We start from the raw sequence: 18,212 nt of genomic DNA, 5'->3' as shown, positions 1-18,212 counted from the left end.
GTTGTTTGAATCAATAAAATTTTGAAACTGGCTTTTATTATTACTGTGGCTGATAATAACAATGACAGCTACCATTTATATCCTGCTGCCTAAATGTAAAGCCTTTCATTCATTATTTCTTTTACTTAATAGAGCAACCCTATGAGGTAGAAAAACTATTGTTATCCTCATTTTACAGGGAAAGAAATTGACTCTGAGAGAGGTTAAGTAACATTTCAGGGTCCTGTTATCTAGAAAGAGGCAGAACCAGGGTTGAATCCAGGTCTCTTTGATTCTAGTGCATGTACTCTTAATTGCTACAGTTTATTATTTTATTATTATAAGAAATATTAATACTTTTAAGGTATCTAGATAGAGAAGTTTTATTTTTAGTGCTGACTTTCTATAAAGTGTTTCCCGTCCCCCAATTATATGCAAGGTATAAATACTAAAACAACAACAAAAACTGCCCAAATTTTACTAGTGCTTAGTATTTTCTTTAAAATTAGTGACCTTAGATTGCTAATAACTTATTGTACTAATGCTTTCATTACTCAGAATATTTTTGGTAACTTTTAAATTGCAATGTCACAGTCAGATCACTAGCTACTGAAGAGATTCAGTTTTATTCTTTCATGGTTATTACTTAGTTTTGTGGCTAAATTCACATATTGAACTTATTATTTTTTGGCTAAATTCACATATTGAACAAAGTATTACCTAGTTGGTGTTATCTACCTTATTCCTCAAATTGACTCTGTGTGAGTTTACATATTTCTCAGATTCCAGTCCTTTTAAAAATAATTGACAGTTTGCCATAATCAAAGCTGTTCAAAAATAATATGCTTTGAATGTTTCCTAAGGTAATTTTTTTGAAAAGAACTTATTTTAAACTATTTAAAACTTTAAAACTTCAAATAATTTTAAGTGTACAGAGAAGTTGCCAGAACAACACATGGAGTGCCCATATCCCTTTTGCCCAATTATTAACATTTAGCTACATTTGCTTCATCATCCACTCTCTATATGTATACTCATTAATGTTAATTTTTTCTGAACATTTGAGCAAATTGTAGACATTTATGCTCTTTCACCCTTACATATTCAACTGTGTATTTTCCATATACTCTTCCATATAACCTGCATACAGACCCTCCAAATCATTCCTTCAGTCCATAAACACCATCACGTTTCATCAGTTGCCTCAACAATATCTTAGTTTTCTGTTTCTGGTTCAGAATCCTATCTAGGAATACATATTGCATTTATTTGATTTATATCTTCAGTGCCTTCAAACTGGAATAGTTACGCTGTCTAACTCTTGTATTCGCCTTTGTGCAGAAGAGTTAACATATCAGGCCTGTTATCTCTTGAAAGACTTTTTTACAAGGTTGGCCCTTGCGTACCATCAGGAGTTTTGGTTTGGAAGAACTCTCACCACCACCGTAACTGTTAAGAGTGACTCACTGTGCCTAAACTGTTTGTACAAATAATATGTCTTATGCTTTTCTTTGGAGGGTCTGGAATTTTGGTGTGTACCATGCAGAAGGTCCCTGCTTGACTATCTCTCCGTAAAAAACCTGGACACAGAGTCTCTAATGAGCTTCTCTCATAGACCATATGTAGCATGTGTTACCACAATTCAATCCTGGGGGAATTAAGTGTGGCTTACTGGGAAAAGACTCTTCTTGGAAGTTTGTGCCTCCTTCCCTTCAGACTTTGCCCCATTGCCATTTCCTTTTGCTGATTTTGATTTGTGTTCTTCCACTGTAACAAGTCATAGCTGCAAGTACAACTACATGATGAATTCTCTAAGTCCTCCACCTGAAGATGGTCTTGGGGGCCCCAACTCAGTCTGTCTGATGTTTCCTTATGACTACATTCAGGCCGTGCATTCTTGGCTGGAACACCACAGAAAAGGTTTTTTTCACAGTGGATCATATCAGGAGGCACACAACATCAATCAATCACTGGAGATGTTAACCCAGATTATCTTATCATGTTAGTGTCTATAAGGTTTCTTTACCTCAAACTGCTTGAAATTCCCCTTTGTAATTGACTTGTACTTTATGGGGAAGGTGCTGATATTACACCAATATCCTGTACCTATGAATTAGGGGTAATTACTGCCCATAAGAATTCTGCTTTGATCACTTTGGCACAGAAGCCTTATCTACATAGCTATTATAGGGAGAATGTACCTGATATGTCAAAAATTGTTGTTATATAGGCACAGGATCTATATAAAGATATGACAAAAATGAAAAATGATCTCCTTTCTATTCTCCTTTTTTCCTTCCTTTTCCCTCTCCCTTTCAACTTCATTTCTTCCTTTTTTCTTTGCTTTCTTCTTCCTTCCACCTATTCCTCTATCCTTCCTTTTTTTTATTTCAAGTCTTAATTTTTGCCTGTTGTTAGTGCTAAGGAGATGCAGTTGTCATAGATTGCCATCTTTACCAGCAGATGCTCAGGAGCGTACCAAGGAGAGGCATTTGTCAATAGCTTAGCAATGGCCCCTTACAAAGTGGTGGCTTATAGGAATTTGTGCTCAGTTACTATTTGTTATTATTATTATTAATATTATTAGAACTAGAAATAATATTATTAGACATTACAATAAATGAATATTTTGGAGTTTGCAGTTTTTAAGTTCATTTGATGACAAATGAATTTCAATGTCAAAGGTAGAATAAAAAATCACTAAGGGCAAAATAGAGTTATGAAGTCATCTTAAGTATAAATATGACAAAAGAAAGGATCAGGGAATCAAATCTAGAGGTATAAGCAATATACTTCTGTTTTTCAAAAAGCATTAGGGTATTGAAAGTTGGCATTAAAACTTCAGGATATAGAAGCGATATTTTTATTTACTATGTCTGCTTTTGATTTTTGCACTTAAAATGATAATGTAACACCTGAAAATCAAAGAAATGGAAAACGTGATTGTGAGGGAAAGGCAAAAATGTTCAGGTTTCTTAACATAAGGGAGAAAACATAGATTGAGTCCCTTTCTTTAAATGAAGAGTAGTGATGTTAGTTGTGTTTGTGTAACAAACTCCATAAGCATTCTTGTTGTACTGTTTTTACTCAAAGTCCTGCCATTTATGGTCTCTATCTCCCAAGAGAATAAACAAGGAGAGACTTAGGTCACACTCGGGACTTTAGTTTTGTATTGGGTAGAATCTCTGTGAAAGTGACTAAACAGTGGAACAGGATGTCACGAAGTGTTGTGGCATCTCACTTTGGAGACCTTCAAAGTAGATCAGTCAGTCAGTCATCTTTATTGCCCAGGGTTGGCAATAAGGTATACTGTCAGAATGTTTATTCAGTTGTATCCTGTTTAGATTTATTTAGGTGTAAGTAGCTATGATTAAATAGAAAGCATCCTTACTCATCTCAAGATAATTTTTTAAAAAATATCCTGCAATATTTTTCTATTATATTTCCTTCCATCCTCTTTGCTCGAGTTACTGACATATTATTTTCTCAGTCAAAATTCTGGAACAAGGTTAGAGAAACACACTTGACTCAAGGAGAGAAATTCACTGCCTGAAGTAACCTTTCAGAAGCTAAACAATGAATACCTGTTCAGTTTAAAGATCTTTTTTTTTTGGAGTTTCAGCTGTATGCTTATTCCTTATTTTAAAATTAGGTTGCAGTTGTTTGTGTAACTAACTCCATAAGCATTTTTGTTGTACTGCTTTTAATTACTCATTTACAAGTCTACCTTATCTACTAGTCTGTTTTTCTTGAGAATATGGAAAATGTCTCTCATCCCTTATTCAAGAAGAGTATTCCTTGACACAGTATTTCTCATATGGTAGGGACACACTAAATGTTTATTATGCCAGAGGATAGCATTCTGTTAATACCGAAATACTAGGCTCATCTTTATTTGGGTTGCCAGCTTTACTTAAAGGCGTGTTTATGTTTAGCTCCTCAACCGAATACATGCAAATACTGAATCATGCTCTGCTTCATTTATCTTACTTTGGAGTTTCTGTGTCATTCTCTGTCCTTAACCCAATATTTGAAGTCCTAAGTTAACAAAATTTTATTGCATAAGGCAAAAATTTTAAGAAAAACAACCGTAAAGATTAAAGATAGTCAACATAGAAGTGAGTAGTAAGCTAGGTTTTCTGCAGTGACAATATATGATATTCTAAAATACATAAAAGATATATTCTAAAATATAACTGTGAAGAAAATAAGCTCACAAAGAATGAGTTTGATGGGATTTACTTAGTTTGGATCATGATTAATATAAAATAGTCCACTAGCTATTTAAAAACACTAAATTTAAAAGCCAAATGCAAAAAGTCTTTATTTGAAGGAGCAGATAGTTCAAATATGCTCTGTATGCACATTCTTAATACACATGCATGTATAATGAAAAAATATACATAATTATATATAGGTATAGACTGATACTCTGTATGCTTTTTATCTTTTCAATATAGATATGAATATCATTGGGCAGATGGAACAAACATAAAGAAGCCTATTAAGTGCTCTGCACCAAAGTATATTGATTACCTGATGACTTGGGTTCAGGACCAGTTGGATGATGAGATGTTATTTCCATCAAAAATTGGTATAATTGTTTTGTTTAATTGGGATCCTTCATGATTTACCTAATTGTATATGTTTTTAGAGTTTATTGGCTCTATTCCAGGAACCATATACTAGATTATAACTATCAAAATATTTGTAATTTTATACATTTAAAAGTATCCTGTCTTTTTCATACCAAACTTATCATGAACATTAAGATAAACTTCCCCATAATCTTAGGCAGTGAGAAGATTGGTGTATCTTGCATGGTAACAAAATGTAGCCTATGTTATGGAAAAGAAGAGACTGGATATTGGGCGGGCAGCCGGTATCTGCCACAGTCATATCCATTTGTTTAGGAAAGGAGTTGATATGACTTATATCCAGTTTTACATTATATTTGTGGCAAAGAGGGAGTTTGAATTTACAACCCATTATTGTATTAGACATACAATAATGTCTAATTGATAGATCTTGTTCAAATTTAAAAAATTTTCCCAGTGTGAATCTTGCAGAATGTGAAGTCATACTGGGTGAGAAGAAAATAAGATTTGAAGGTTATCAACTGAATGATATGCTTCTTTCTACTTGCTCTTAAGGGCTGACCTTTAAAGTGGAAATCGTTCACATTTAAACAGTTCAGATGATCTTCTCAAACTTTCCACAACTACGTTTTTTAGAAAAAAATTAAAAATTTGTATTTTTATCAATAAATAACATTTTGACTGTATTTTATGCTTTTAGTTTTGGGGAAGGGTTTGGTGGAGAAGACAGCAATGTAGAGAGCTGATGTTGTTCTGGATTGATTTAGAAATGTTCGTTGAATGCCTTAACTGCTTTATAGCCTTTGTTGTAATAAAAGGTCTGTTTTTCAAGACTTTCATTACTTATATACATTGTCATGATTTAGATAAGTGTCCACACCTTTTCTGTTATCTCTTATAACACATTTTTTAACTTTTCATTTTGACCCAATTGTAGACTTTTAGAAAATTTACAAGAATTGTGCAAAAAATCCCTTTATATCCTTCTTCCATATTATTTGCCAACGTTTTTACCACATTCGCTTTCTCTTTATTTTTCCTTCTCCCTTTCTCCTCCCCTACCATATTCTTAGTTTTACCTGAATTTTTTGAGAGTAAGTTGCATATATGATGCCTTTCTATCCATATGTTCTTCAATGTGTATTTCCTTAGAAAATCACAGTGTAACTGTCAAAATCAGGAAATTAACACTGATACAATAATGTCTGCTTTACAGATCTTGTCCTAATTTAAAAAATTTTCCCAAAAATGTCCTTTTTTTCTCCAGTAATGTCTTTTATAGAATATCTTTGACATTTGTTTTCATTCAGTTGTCATCTCTTTAGCCTCCTTTAGTGTAGAACATATATGCTTCAATCTTTTTGGTCTTTCTTGGCACTAATATTTTTGAAGAGTATAGGCATATTATTTTTATAGTGTCCCCTCATTGTGGTTTGTCTCATGTTTCCTTATGACCTATAATATTTTTAAATGAGTGGTAGGCAATGTGAAAACATTAACCTCAGTAGTACCAGTGGTTTGCTTGTGTTTTGCCAATCTGGATCAGTTAGCCAGTATAACAAAGGATGTGGAATTCTGTATATTTCTAGTTTTGTGTTTGTTTTATGCTGTAAAAATGCTCTAATCCATAAAACATTGAGCCTAATTGAGTAGAGACTGCAGCTAATTTCAAAATAAATGTAGACCTGGAGTAGTAATGAAATTTTTCATAGAAACAGTATAAAAATATAATTGCAGGCTTTTTAAACAAAATTGAACATGGTTAATACATTCTTTGTATTCAGCAAATATTCATATTGAGACTTAGTGTTAATAAATGTGAGGATATGAGTGTGAGTTTTAGCTCCATTACCATCTTCATCAGTTTCATTTTAAATAAAATGGTGGCATAAGGGGCTATGCTGAAGACTAGTTCTTATTCCATAGAAGCTTTGAAGTTTATTTTCATTCATGATATTTTGCTGAAAATTACAGTAGATATGTTAAATAATAATTCATAAATATTTGTTTCAGCCTTGTCTTAATTTATGTTGTGATTTGCTGACAAACTCGTATTTCCTTGTTCTGGTCTCTTGTTAATAGAGGGGGGTGTTTATCTATTTATTAGGTGTCCCATTCCCAAAGAATTTCATGTCTGTGGCAAAAACTATACTCAAACGCCTCTTTCGGGTTTATGCTCATATTTATCATCAGCATTTTGACCCTGTGATCCAGCTTCAGGAGGAAGCACATCTCAATACATCTTTCAAGCACTTTATTTTTTTCGTCCAGGTAAGTTGAATTAGGATGTCTTTTTTCCTCAGCAAAGCCTCTATGTACAGAGTTCTGAGGTGACTACTACACCCATACTGTCAGGGTAAGATTTGCCATATCTCTCTGGTCTTCATCCTCTTCTGTACTTGCAATGATGATAATGACTGGTCTTTTGTTTCTGAATTCCATCCATCTCCAAGTGGGAGGCATGCAAGTCCAAAACGGATCTGAGAGGTCTCTCCTCTCTCCTTGGCTTTGCTTTGGTCAGCAGGCTGTAGTGGAGGGGCTGAATGAGGAACCTGGCTAGTTTGGCTGACCTGTAGGTTAATTTAGTCACACCTGAGCATTTTAGTACTCGTCCTACACCTCTTAACCATCAATTCCAACCTACTCTGTATCTTTTTTAGCATACTGTGGCCTGGAAATGAGCTTTGAATATCATACCTTTTTCCTTCCTTTTTAAAACCATATAAAACCATATCTGAATAATATTTGTTAAGTGCTGTCCATTATGTCCAAAGGGGGGGAAAATGTCCCCCAGAGCATTGCTGTTGCAGGCCCAACATTAGTCTTTGATCTGGATCCTTAGTTGACCTCCTCTTCTGTCTCTTGTCAGTTCTCAGAGAATTGGTTTTAGAGATGTAGACCAAGAGGAGTGAGGATATTCTCATCCTGCTACTATGATAATTAGAGAACTAATGTGCAGGAATGAAAAAGAAGTGGAAGTGGATAAAGTGACCAGCTTTTTCTCTATGGAGGTTGAGAGGGGAGATGGTAGGCAGAAATCCAAGGCTTGAAACTGTTGTTTTTTATAACTGTGCACATATATTTAAAAATGCCTTCCCTGCATTCTATCTGCACTAAAGAAAAATGTGTCTCTTTTCCCTCTATACACTCCTCACACTGAAGGCATACATTTTGGGTCTTAGTTTCACCTATATAAATACATTTTAGGAGATTAACTAGTCCAAACTCTCTCTGAGCGATTACTTTACTGTGGTGTCCCATCTATAGTATTCTATAAAAACAAAGAAAATGTTATCCTGAAGTTTTCATCTGTGCTGATTTAGACAGAACATGATTGCTAAAGTTCAGGTTTTAGCAGTTTAGGGGAGGATAAGGATATTTTCCCCCCAGAAGAGTTAGTTTTACTTTACTGTATGATCTTAAAATATGCTGTGTCTCCCAATCCTTACCAAATAGTAGGGGATTGATACATGGCATTTACCACATCTGAAAAGATTTACATCTCAAGATACTGTGACTTTAAAGGTAGGTCCATTAGTTATATAGTGTCACCCCTTGATTGAGTAAGAGGGGCCTGTGCCCTGTGACCTACAATTGAGAGAATCCTGCTCCGGCCCTTCTCTAGCTGAACCCTTCCCCACAGAGTGAGGAATCCATGAGGCCAAGACCATACCTCCTAGATCTCTTCTGGTGTGTGCATGGGTACGAGACCTCAGAATTCACTGCCCACAAGGTCCCAAGCTTATTTCCAGGGTCTCTATGGATCATTTCCTTGGGCCTGTTCTTTCAAGGGAAGGTCATATATGATACGCATACCTCTAGACCTAAGGGCTAGCCAGATGGTAACTGTTTATGAGGGTGTGTGGACATTGCCGATATAAGCCAGGGACAGTGTCCATACTCCTGACTGCAAGGTCCTTTGAAGTGTGCAGGATGGAGGGGAGAGTTGGAAGATGAGCGAGGTTTACTAAGAGCCAGGGATTGGCACTCAGTCTCCTCAGACATCTAAGAATTCTAAATTTGCGTCTGCTTTCCTGTAATTATGAAGGTATATTTGTTAAGACAGGAGAATAGACTATGTCTTATTTGACAGCATATTAGCTTAGTGTAAAATTTACTTATTTAGTCATATGATTATGACTATATCCGGGTTCTTAGTTCAGATCCCACAAATCTTAAAAGTAGGCCTGTTATTAAAAGCCTCTTAATACTTCTCCCAAGTACTTACTGTACTGCATGGCACGTGACAGATACTAATAAGTGGAAGAAATTGGGAGCTCAGAATGCTGTTCCAGAATATCAGAAGTATAGATGTCCACTAGCCTTCTAATTTATAGTTCAGGGGAAATCTATTCAGAATTGACCTTCAGAATGACAGGGGTGGAACTTCTAAAGAAGCACAAATTAAATCCAGGCTTTGGCTTTCTTACTTGTTCTTTATAGGATTTTATTTATCATTTGTGGACTCAACATTATTCATATTATTTTCATACTACAACTCATGATACCTTGCAGATCACTAACTCTTTTACTTTTTGTGTAATGCCAAAATTTGCCTGAGATGCTAGATTTTTTGATTCCTACTTTGTTGAGTATTTCTAAATGGTGCCCAGGTTATTCATGTAACAGAAAGCAGCAACTCCTATTTACCAAGTGTTCACTTTGTGTGAGGGATTACATGAAGTAGTGAACATATGGTATCACATTTAGTTCCCACAATAATTTTATGAGGTAGAGAGATTTATCATATTATTAATGATGAAAACATAGTATCAGAAGTAGTTAATGTGATTTGTGTAGGACACAGAGCTAGGGAATAAAAAAATATTTTTTTGAAGAAAAGACGAGTTTTATTTACTTTAAAAGCTATAATTAAGAAGCATTGTTAATGAAAATCTGCTTTAGAATGAAATGTAAATGATACATTTTACTATTCTGCCTTTCTTTATCGTACATAGGAATTCAACCTTATTGATAGAAGAGAACTTGCACCACTCCAAGAACTGATTGAAAAACTTACCTCAAAAGACAGATAAAAGGATACAGAGCTGTGCAAATTGTTCCTCACATGAAGCTGTGTGGAGTGCATTTGTATTTTGTATTTTATTTTTATCTCAGTTGTTTTTGTCTTAGTTTTGGGGGACTTGTTTGGGTTCCTTTTTCTTTATCCTGAATAAATGAAACCATGTTCTGTTGCTAGAGGAAACCAAGAACCATTCTCTATACATTTGATGGGGTAAATTTTGTCTTAGTGGCATATAGTATTTTTTTTAAACTTGGTTTTGATTACCTATAAATTTTTTATATATTGTGTGTTGAAAGAAAATCCTTATTGATTGGTCTACTGATGGATGGGAGTTCTATGTTGGGTAAATTGTGGCCGAGTTTCTAAGTCCCCAAAAGACGTATGTTTTTAAGTGCCTTGGCAGGCTCACTTCTGAAGTGTGAAACACAGACATAGAACTGAGTAGGGCTTGAAACAATATTAGGATTATTACCCAGGGCACTTACTGATGCATGTTTTAATATATCTATGATAAAAGCCATACTACCTAAAGTCATGATCTCCAGCTTTTACTACACTGAAGAAACACAGTTTGTAAAGGTGTGCATGTAGAACAACAAAATTAGTATTTCTTAATTATTTTTTATATTGATGGTAATTCTGTTCAACAAATGCTTAAAGTTCTTCAAGCAGGTCTTTTTCTATCTCTTGATATTTGTGATATTGTGATACTTTAGGATGTTAAAGTGTATTATCTATTGCATTTTGGCTTATTTCTACATGTTAACTGTGCTGTTATGTGTAAAAATTTGGGTTGTATATAGGTTTGCCGTCTTCAGAGGTGATGCTGAACTGTGAGGTTTCTTAGCAATTGCCAAATGAGCCATAAGTCTGCAGAATCCCCTTCTACTTCTGAAGAGTAGGGAATAAGAGTGTTTGTTTTCGGGGGGAGTGGTTAGTTTGTACAGGAGTTAGGGATGTAATTAAGTATGGGGAGTCATGTTCAAGAAAGTCATATCTTAAAATCTTTGAATAGAATGGCATGAAGATTTTAATCAACTTCTTTTAAACAAAGTCTTAGAGACTTCTTTTAGGAATTAACTTCCATGAGAAGTAAAAATAAATAATTAATTTTAGATATAGACATCAAACATGCAATTTAAGGACTGTTTGGGAAATAGATCACTTTCTAGCATTTCCATTCAGTGAATGGAGCTGATGTTTGCCTGTCATTTTAAAATGATGCAGTACCTTCTTTGTTTACTATAGGCCCAATGTGAAGCATGAAGCACTCTGACTTCTGATTTTTCTACTGTGAAAGTAAATCTTTTTCTTTGCATTGATAGTAGCAACAAAAGTATTAATTCACTAGTTACTTTTAATTTGCTATGACTTTCTAGTGAATTATTCTCATAAGTAAAAAATTCAGAAACTTAGCTTTCAAAGTAAATATTAAATTTTTTCACTTAAGTTTTATGCTTGACAAATATCCTTTTCAGGGTTCTAGTTTTAATTTTGTCATTTTTGGTAAAGCTGTGTCATTCAATTAGAAATAATATATTCTTCCTTCAGTTAGAAATATATATACCTTTTTGTAGAATAGAAATCTTACTCTGAAATTGTATTGACTAGAAACACTCAGTAGAAAATAATCTAAAGTGAAATCCATTTGTTTTTCCTGTTAACAAGTAGAGCAGTGATACAATATAATGCCATTACAATTAGTGTCACCAGGAGCTGCCTTTTTCCCCATTTCATTTCTAGCAGTCATTCTCCAAGTACCAACAGAAGAAGGAACAGGAGAGCCTGGCAGAGGCAAATGTATTTGACATTCATTGGTAATGCTTATTTATAAACTGCAGGGGGAACTAGCCGATTTTCTAAAACAAGTATTTTAGTATCCAAAAAGGTAATGTCAGCCTCTATGGGTTGATTCAGAAGTAAAATTTGGCATCAAGTGATTTTGGGTCCTATTTATTTAGGAAAATGAGACACGTGATTACTCAGTAGTTTTCCAAAATGCATTTGACTTCATATCAACCTAGTAACAAAGGGGTTGCAATAGCCAAGTGTAGAGAGAATAGTAAAAAATTGTTCTTACTCTTTAAAATCTTATACAGTAGTACACTGTAAAAATGGAAAAGTTACTGTAAAATAATGTTTAGTAGTAGGGTCTACTTTCCCATCGTAGTATAGAAGTTTGTTGTCACTGTGCCAGAATCTCAGGTGCCTGCTTCTGAATATTCCTTTAGGAAGTAAGGAGATAATGTATGTGTATATATGGTCACAAAGTAGAGAAGTTCTCCCAGGAAGAGAGTCCTGGCATTGTACATGGTGTTACATGGCTACAAGGAAACACTCACCAAAGCCTGTGGGAAACAACTGATTTAATAATAAGTTGCTTTGATTCGATTGGTTCCCATGAGCATTAATGAGATGCCCTTTGTAAAATAAGAATCAAATCTTGGTTTTGCAGCAGAGTTTGCTTATAAATGTCTGTTGGATTCTCTTCAGGTCTCTTAATTTATAAATAAGCAATATAATGTTTTTCTCCCTTGGCTCTTTATACAGAGATACAAAGCAGAAGTTGGTTTTTGCATCTGCTGATAAAAGCATAAAATATAAGGTTGTAAGTTAATATATTATTTTGATCACAATGCTTTGGGTAAGTGAGATATGAAGTGAGTTTTAGGAATTATTTTAAATGATGGAGTAGTGGTGTTGGAGAGAAATTAGTAACAGAGTGGAAATCTTTTAGTTAGCAGGAGGTGCCGCCACTGGCTTTTATTTGCTGACTTGATTATTCTGCTGCCCATAAAAACCATGGCATCAGACTGCACTCAGACATAACCCTGTGTTAGCTAGAGAGGCTCTGGAGGTCAGTTTACCTCAAATTGAAAGATTACAGATTGTAATCTCTTCTACCTTTGTCATTCGTGAATTCTAAATGGTCAGCATAAAATGTATTAGGTAAAAGAATACGTGTTTGTTCAGTGTATAATATATCACACTGAGTTACTGCCTGGTTTATCAGTAACGATGATAAAGTACTAAAATCTCTTATATTCAGAAAATGCAGATTATGTGGATAGTTATATTTTACATGTAATCACAAGGCTCCATTTGATGTATTAGCATTTTCCTTGCTTATGGGAAAATAGCGAAATGACAGCTTTTATACCTTTATCTACACCCTCTCTGAGAGAGGTTTTGATAACCACTGAAATGGTAAAAATTGTGAGATACAATTATTAAGTTATAGAACTTTCTTTTAAATATGTCATGCCTTAAACATCCAAATGAGAGTTGATCTTCAAAGTGGTTCCTTTGGGAGCACTATGTATTCCAGCTATACTACAAAGGTGTAATGTTTTTGGAATGCTTTCAGAGATGCCTTGAGAATTGCTTTACTACTATGCAAGAAAATCTGTTTCATCATTTTGGTTGCACCAGAAATTTTTGGCAGCTTCAAATGACCTATCTCATTTTCCAAACCAACTCTACTGGTTTTTTTAGAACTAATCCATAAGGGAAATTCAAAAAGAATGTGCCATAGGCTCTGAGTTTACAGAAGAGAACGTTTTGAGCATTAGTAGCATCATTTCATAAAGGAATAGTTTCCTGATGTCACTACTTTGAAGTAGACAGTATTATCATTTGGATGTATAGGGTTTTTTAAAAATTTAATTACCTTACAGTTCAATATAACAAAAAAAAATCAGTCTTTCTCATTTTCTATATTTTGTTCCTTTCCTTGATACCTCTTGAAGCTTTCTTGACTAGGATAGTTTTGATTGAAGGCATAGTAAAAAAAAAGTGGATCCAATATGTAACAAAGAAGTAGCTTAAGGAAACAACAGCCTTTACCTCCATCCTTTTTTTTTTCTTTTTAATATATTTTTCACTCAACTGAACAGTTTGAATTTATAGACTGGAGATCACTGTACAATGAAATTGAAAGAAATTTTATATAATATGTTGAGTTTTAAGCCTACATGTCACAGATAGAATGTTTAAAATTGTGTAATCATTTCATAGATCATTTACAACTTTAGAATTTTGAATGTCTCTTTAAAAGGTATGGGACCAGTAGTATATTTGTAATTTCAAAATCTGACTATATACGAAGAGGAAAACTTATTTTGAAATTTATCTGCCATATTAAAGACTATACCAATTCTTAGAAATGCTATTCTAGATCTATACTTCAAGGACTAATCCTAAAATATCTAAATATCAGAGTTTGTCATAATGTTAAGACTCACCATAGGAATTACTGTTGCTTAGCTATCAGTTTAATGGTATATGAGATAAATATGTAGAGGTAAAGCTATGTCAAGATTTAACAGAAAAATTTAAGATATAAGAACAATTCTGACTGTAGACAATTTGAAATTTTAAGGCTTTGCTTTTGAGCTAATCATAGAGAAAAATTGATTTTGAAGGTATAAAACGCACCATGTGTGCCATTTGTAGCTAAACTGACAAATGTTGCCAGAAGAAAATACAGATTAAAATATTGAGTACTCTCAGCTTTGCAAGTGTGACACCATTTTTTTTTCTGTCTATAATTCTATACAGTAGAAAATTTTGAGTGATAGTTCTCAAAGATAGTGAAATTGCTGGTCTTTTCCAGCTGTATGTTTACTTGTCATCTCCTTCTCCTTGGAGGTAAACTTCTTCCTTATTGCTATTAACTTTCCATTATATTCCCACCCCCCACCCTGCCCCCAAAGCACTTGGACAACAGAACAGGTTGTACAGGTCCTCATTTTTAGTGGTACTTGCTTTCAGTACATATGTTTCAGCTGAACTATTGGAAAATACAATTTCATATGCTTTTTTGGTTTGTTTGACAGCTTTCTTTAAATTATTATGTCACTGAAGCTGAAAGTGATATAAATGTATAAATGATATAAATTAAAATTTTTTGTTAATTAATTTTTCTCATTAAAATACTGTATGTGAGTTTTACTGGTTTGCATGTTTTCATTTTTATTTTGTTTTTGAAATAATTATACAAGTTGTAAAATACATTAGTACATTTTCATTTTAAGAACACATAACTATTTTTAGAGGAAATAGTTTTTTATAGCCATTAAATTGTATTTGTTATTTTTGTACATGCATAATAACGGGTGGTTCAGGGCACTAATCTTGTGGGGAACACTAAACTTTTGTTTTATTTGAACTTTTCCTATACATTATTACTTAAAATTATCCAATAATAGCATCATGAAATCTAGGTGGAGAGAGAATACAATAAACATGAGAACACTTAAAGGTTGAGTAGCAATCATTTCTGAGGGCAAAAGCAGAATACTGCCAATGCGCTGTAATGGAAGCATAGGGGCAGCACTCACACTGTGCAAGCATTGCAGAAAATGTGAAAAGACAGGGATCCTGCTGTCATGGAGACAGTTTCTCTCTGTATTAAAGTAGCTGGAAGGGAAAAAATGGTCTAAAAATATGAAATGCAGTGTGGGTGCTATATTGTAAACTATGAAGATTACTCAAATTGAAGTTATTAATCAAAGTTTACTTGCTTCATTTTTATTTTAAAAGATACTGAATGTCAGAAAATCTGTAATATGTTTTAATTGAGAGATGTAAATAATGTTTATAGACTTGTATGTGATGGGATGGGAAATATTTAAATTCTAGGTTTTTTTAAAGGAAGAAACAAAGTTTATTAAAAAAATAAATAGTTATGTTTGACCTTGAATCCTGATTTTGCATACTGTTTATTTTTGCTTTAGGATTCCTACACTGAACAAATTTCTAGAGAAATATTGAAGGTATGAAATACACTGAACATACAAAATTTGTTAGGCATTACTCTTTGCCACATCTACTGCGAGAATGAAGACCATTCGCAGCAACCAGACTGTTGGCATTCCAGAAAATGTCAATTACTCTGAAGGGACACACAGTTACTGTAAAGGGCAGAACGACTTCAGTCACATCAATGTAGAGCTCAGTCTCCTTGTAAAGAAAAAAAAGAGGCTCTGGGTTAACAAATGTTGGGAAAATAGAATGGAACTGGCTATAGTTCACACTCTAGTCACGTACAGAACATGATCAAAGGGTGTTACAGTGGGCTTCCCTTACAAAATGAAGTATGCTCACTTCCCCATCATCATCATTTTTCTCTGGAAGGGAAAAAATGGTCTAAAAATATGGAATGCAGTGTGGGTGCTATATTGTAAACTGTTGAAATCCAAAATTTCTTGGGGGCAAAAATATATCCATGGGGTTCAGATGAGGTCAGGCATTGCTTGTTAAGTATCTCAGGCCCAGAAAGATGAGTTGATTCTTGAGGGAAATGACATTGAACTTGCATCAAACTCAGCTGCTTTGATTCTGCAAGCCACAACAGTTAAAAATAAGGATATCAGAAAAATTTGGATGTCTATGTTTCTGAAAAAAAAAAGTTCAGTAGGCTGATGATGAGTAAGATCTAAGTTGTGCAGCTACAGAAATGGTGAAATGCCATGATTCCTTAGACTTATTTGTGGTATTTTAAGGATGCACTAAAAACCTTATTGATTTGGGGAAAAAAAATTGTTGAACATTTTTTATTTTATTTTGGTATCATACAATCACATGAGCAACATTGTGGTTACTAGATTCCCCCCATTATCAAGTCTATTTTTTATAAGGTTCACAACAACCCTGGAAGTTAGTATCTCAGTATCTTACATACTAGAAAACTAAAGCTCAAACATTGTGTAAGTCACTGATTAGGAAGGTCTAGGGTTTAAAAACCCAAATATGCTTGACCTTGAAGCCATTAAATATACTATTTTCATTAAATATACTATTACCATGAGAACTGTTAGCAAAATAATTAAACTTTCAATCAAACTAACATTCTCGAATATTGTGTCTTTATTAGGGACCATTAAACAATAAACAGTATCAATCTTCATTTTACCCTGATAACCTAAATTCCAAAAGGAAATAAGTATTTTAGAGTATTCTCAGAATATCATTATTTAGAGGTGTTTATGTTTAGACCATCAGGTTAAGAATATTTTGGTGAGAGGGGGAGCCAAGATGGCGGCATGAGTGGAGCAGCAGAAATCTCCTCCCAAAACCACATATATCTATGAAAATATAACAAAGACAACTCTTCCTCAAATAGAGACCAGAGGACACAGGACAACATCCAGACCACATCCACACCTGCAAGAACCCAGCGCCTCGCAAAGGGGGTAAGAGACAAGCCCCGGCCTGGCAGGACCCGAGCACCCCTCCCCCCAGCTCCCGGAGGGACGAGAGGAGTCAGCAGGGAGGGAGAAGGAGCCCAGGACAGCTGAACACCCAGCCCCAGACATCTGGACCAGTGCATGAATGGGATCCTGGATACTAGGGAAACAGGGTGGCAGCACCGGTGAGCGGATGCCTGAGGCCGACGCCAGAGAACAAAGAAACGGGAGCAGCCATTTTTTTTTTTTGGCGAGTGCTTTTTGGAAGTCTTAAAGGGACAGGGACCCCAATACTAGGGAAACAGGGCAGCAAGACTGGTGCGTGGGTGCCTGAGACCGGCACCTGAGGATAAAGAAAATCGTGCATTTTTCTTTTCTTTTTTTTTAAATTATTTAATTTATTGTTGTTGTTGCTGTTGTTGTTTTGGTTTGGAGAGTGCTTTTTGGAAGTCTTAAAGGAGCAGGGCAGGACACTTAGTCCAGAGGCAGGGAATCTGGGGATCTCTGGGCACTCTAACCCCCTGAGCAACAGGGACCATGGAGGCCCCTTACAGAGATAAATAGCCTCCGTCCGCTTCCCCTCCAATGGGGCTCCACCATTTTGGAGCAGCTGCCGGAGCCAGGCCACATCCACAGCAACAGTGGAGATAAACTCCATAGCAGCCCAGCAGGAAGCAGAAGCCCTGTCCACTCACAGCTGCCAATCACAAGCCACTAGAGGTCGCTATTCTCCCAGGAGAAGAAGGCCACAAACCAACAAGAAGGAGAGCTCTTCCAGCTGGCACTCATACCAGGTCTGCAAACTATCTCTATCACCATAAAAAGGAAAAACTACAGGCAGACAAAGATCACAGAGTCAACACCTGAGAAGGAGACAGACCTAACCAGTCTTCCTGAAAAAGAATTCAAAATAAAAATCATGAACATGCTGACGGAGATGCAGAGAAAAATGCAAGAGCAATGGGATGAAGTCCAGAGGGAGATCACAGATGTCAGGAAGGAGATCACAGAAGTGAAACAAACCCTGGAAGGATTTATAAGCAGAATGGATAAGATGCAAGAGGCTATTGAAGTAATAGAAACCAGAGAACAGGAACGTATAGAAGCTGACATAGAGAGAGATAAAAGGATCTCCAGGAATGGAACAATACTAAGAGAACTATGTGACCAAACCAAAAGGAACAATATCCACATTATAGGGGTACAGGAAGAAGAAGAGAGAGGAAAAGGGATAGAAAGTGTCTTTGAAGAAATAAATGCTGAAAACTTCCCCAAATTGGGGGAGGAAATAATCGAACAGACCACGGAAACACACAGAACCCCCAACACCAAGACACATAATAATTAAAATGGCAAGGATCAAGGACAAGGAAAGAGTTTTAAAGGCAGCTAGAGAGAAAAAGGTCACCTATAAAAGAA

The 18,212-nt window shown here is 35.1% G+C and overlaps 1 protein-coding gene and 1 pseudogene across 1 annotated transcript in view; both read left to right on the top strand.

Moving 5' to 3' along the window:
* Positions 1-14,562, top strand: part of MOB1B (MOB kinase activator 1B) — a 50,880-nt gene extending 36,318 nt beyond the window's left edge. Inside the window, exons 4-6 of the mRNA XM_017655642.3 lie at positions 4,440-4,573; positions 6,685-6,848; positions 9,536-14,562. Coding sequence (XP_017511131.1) covers positions 4,440-4,573; positions 6,685-6,848; positions 9,536-9,613 — 376 coding nt within the window. The 3' untranslated portion in view covers positions 9,614-14,562. The remainder of the gene's footprint in view (positions 1-4,439; positions 4,574-6,684; positions 6,849-9,535) is intronic.
* Positions 14,563-15,436: 874 nt separating this feature from the next.
* On the top strand, positions 15,437-17,076 carry LOC140849611 (large ribosomal subunit protein uL6-like; annotated as a pseudogene).
* Positions 17,077-18,212: the final 1,136 nt, after the last annotated feature.

This window comes from Manis javanica, chromosome 5, assembly GCF_040802235.1.
Source record: "Manis javanica isolate MJ-LG chromosome 5, MJ_LKY, whole genome shotgun sequence".
Classification (NCBI taxonomy): Eukaryota; Metazoa; Chordata; class Mammalia; order Pholidota; family Manidae; genus Manis; species Manis javanica.
The sequence above is the reverse complement of the archived record's forward strand: the minus strand, read 5'-3'. Positions and strand labels throughout refer to the sequence as shown.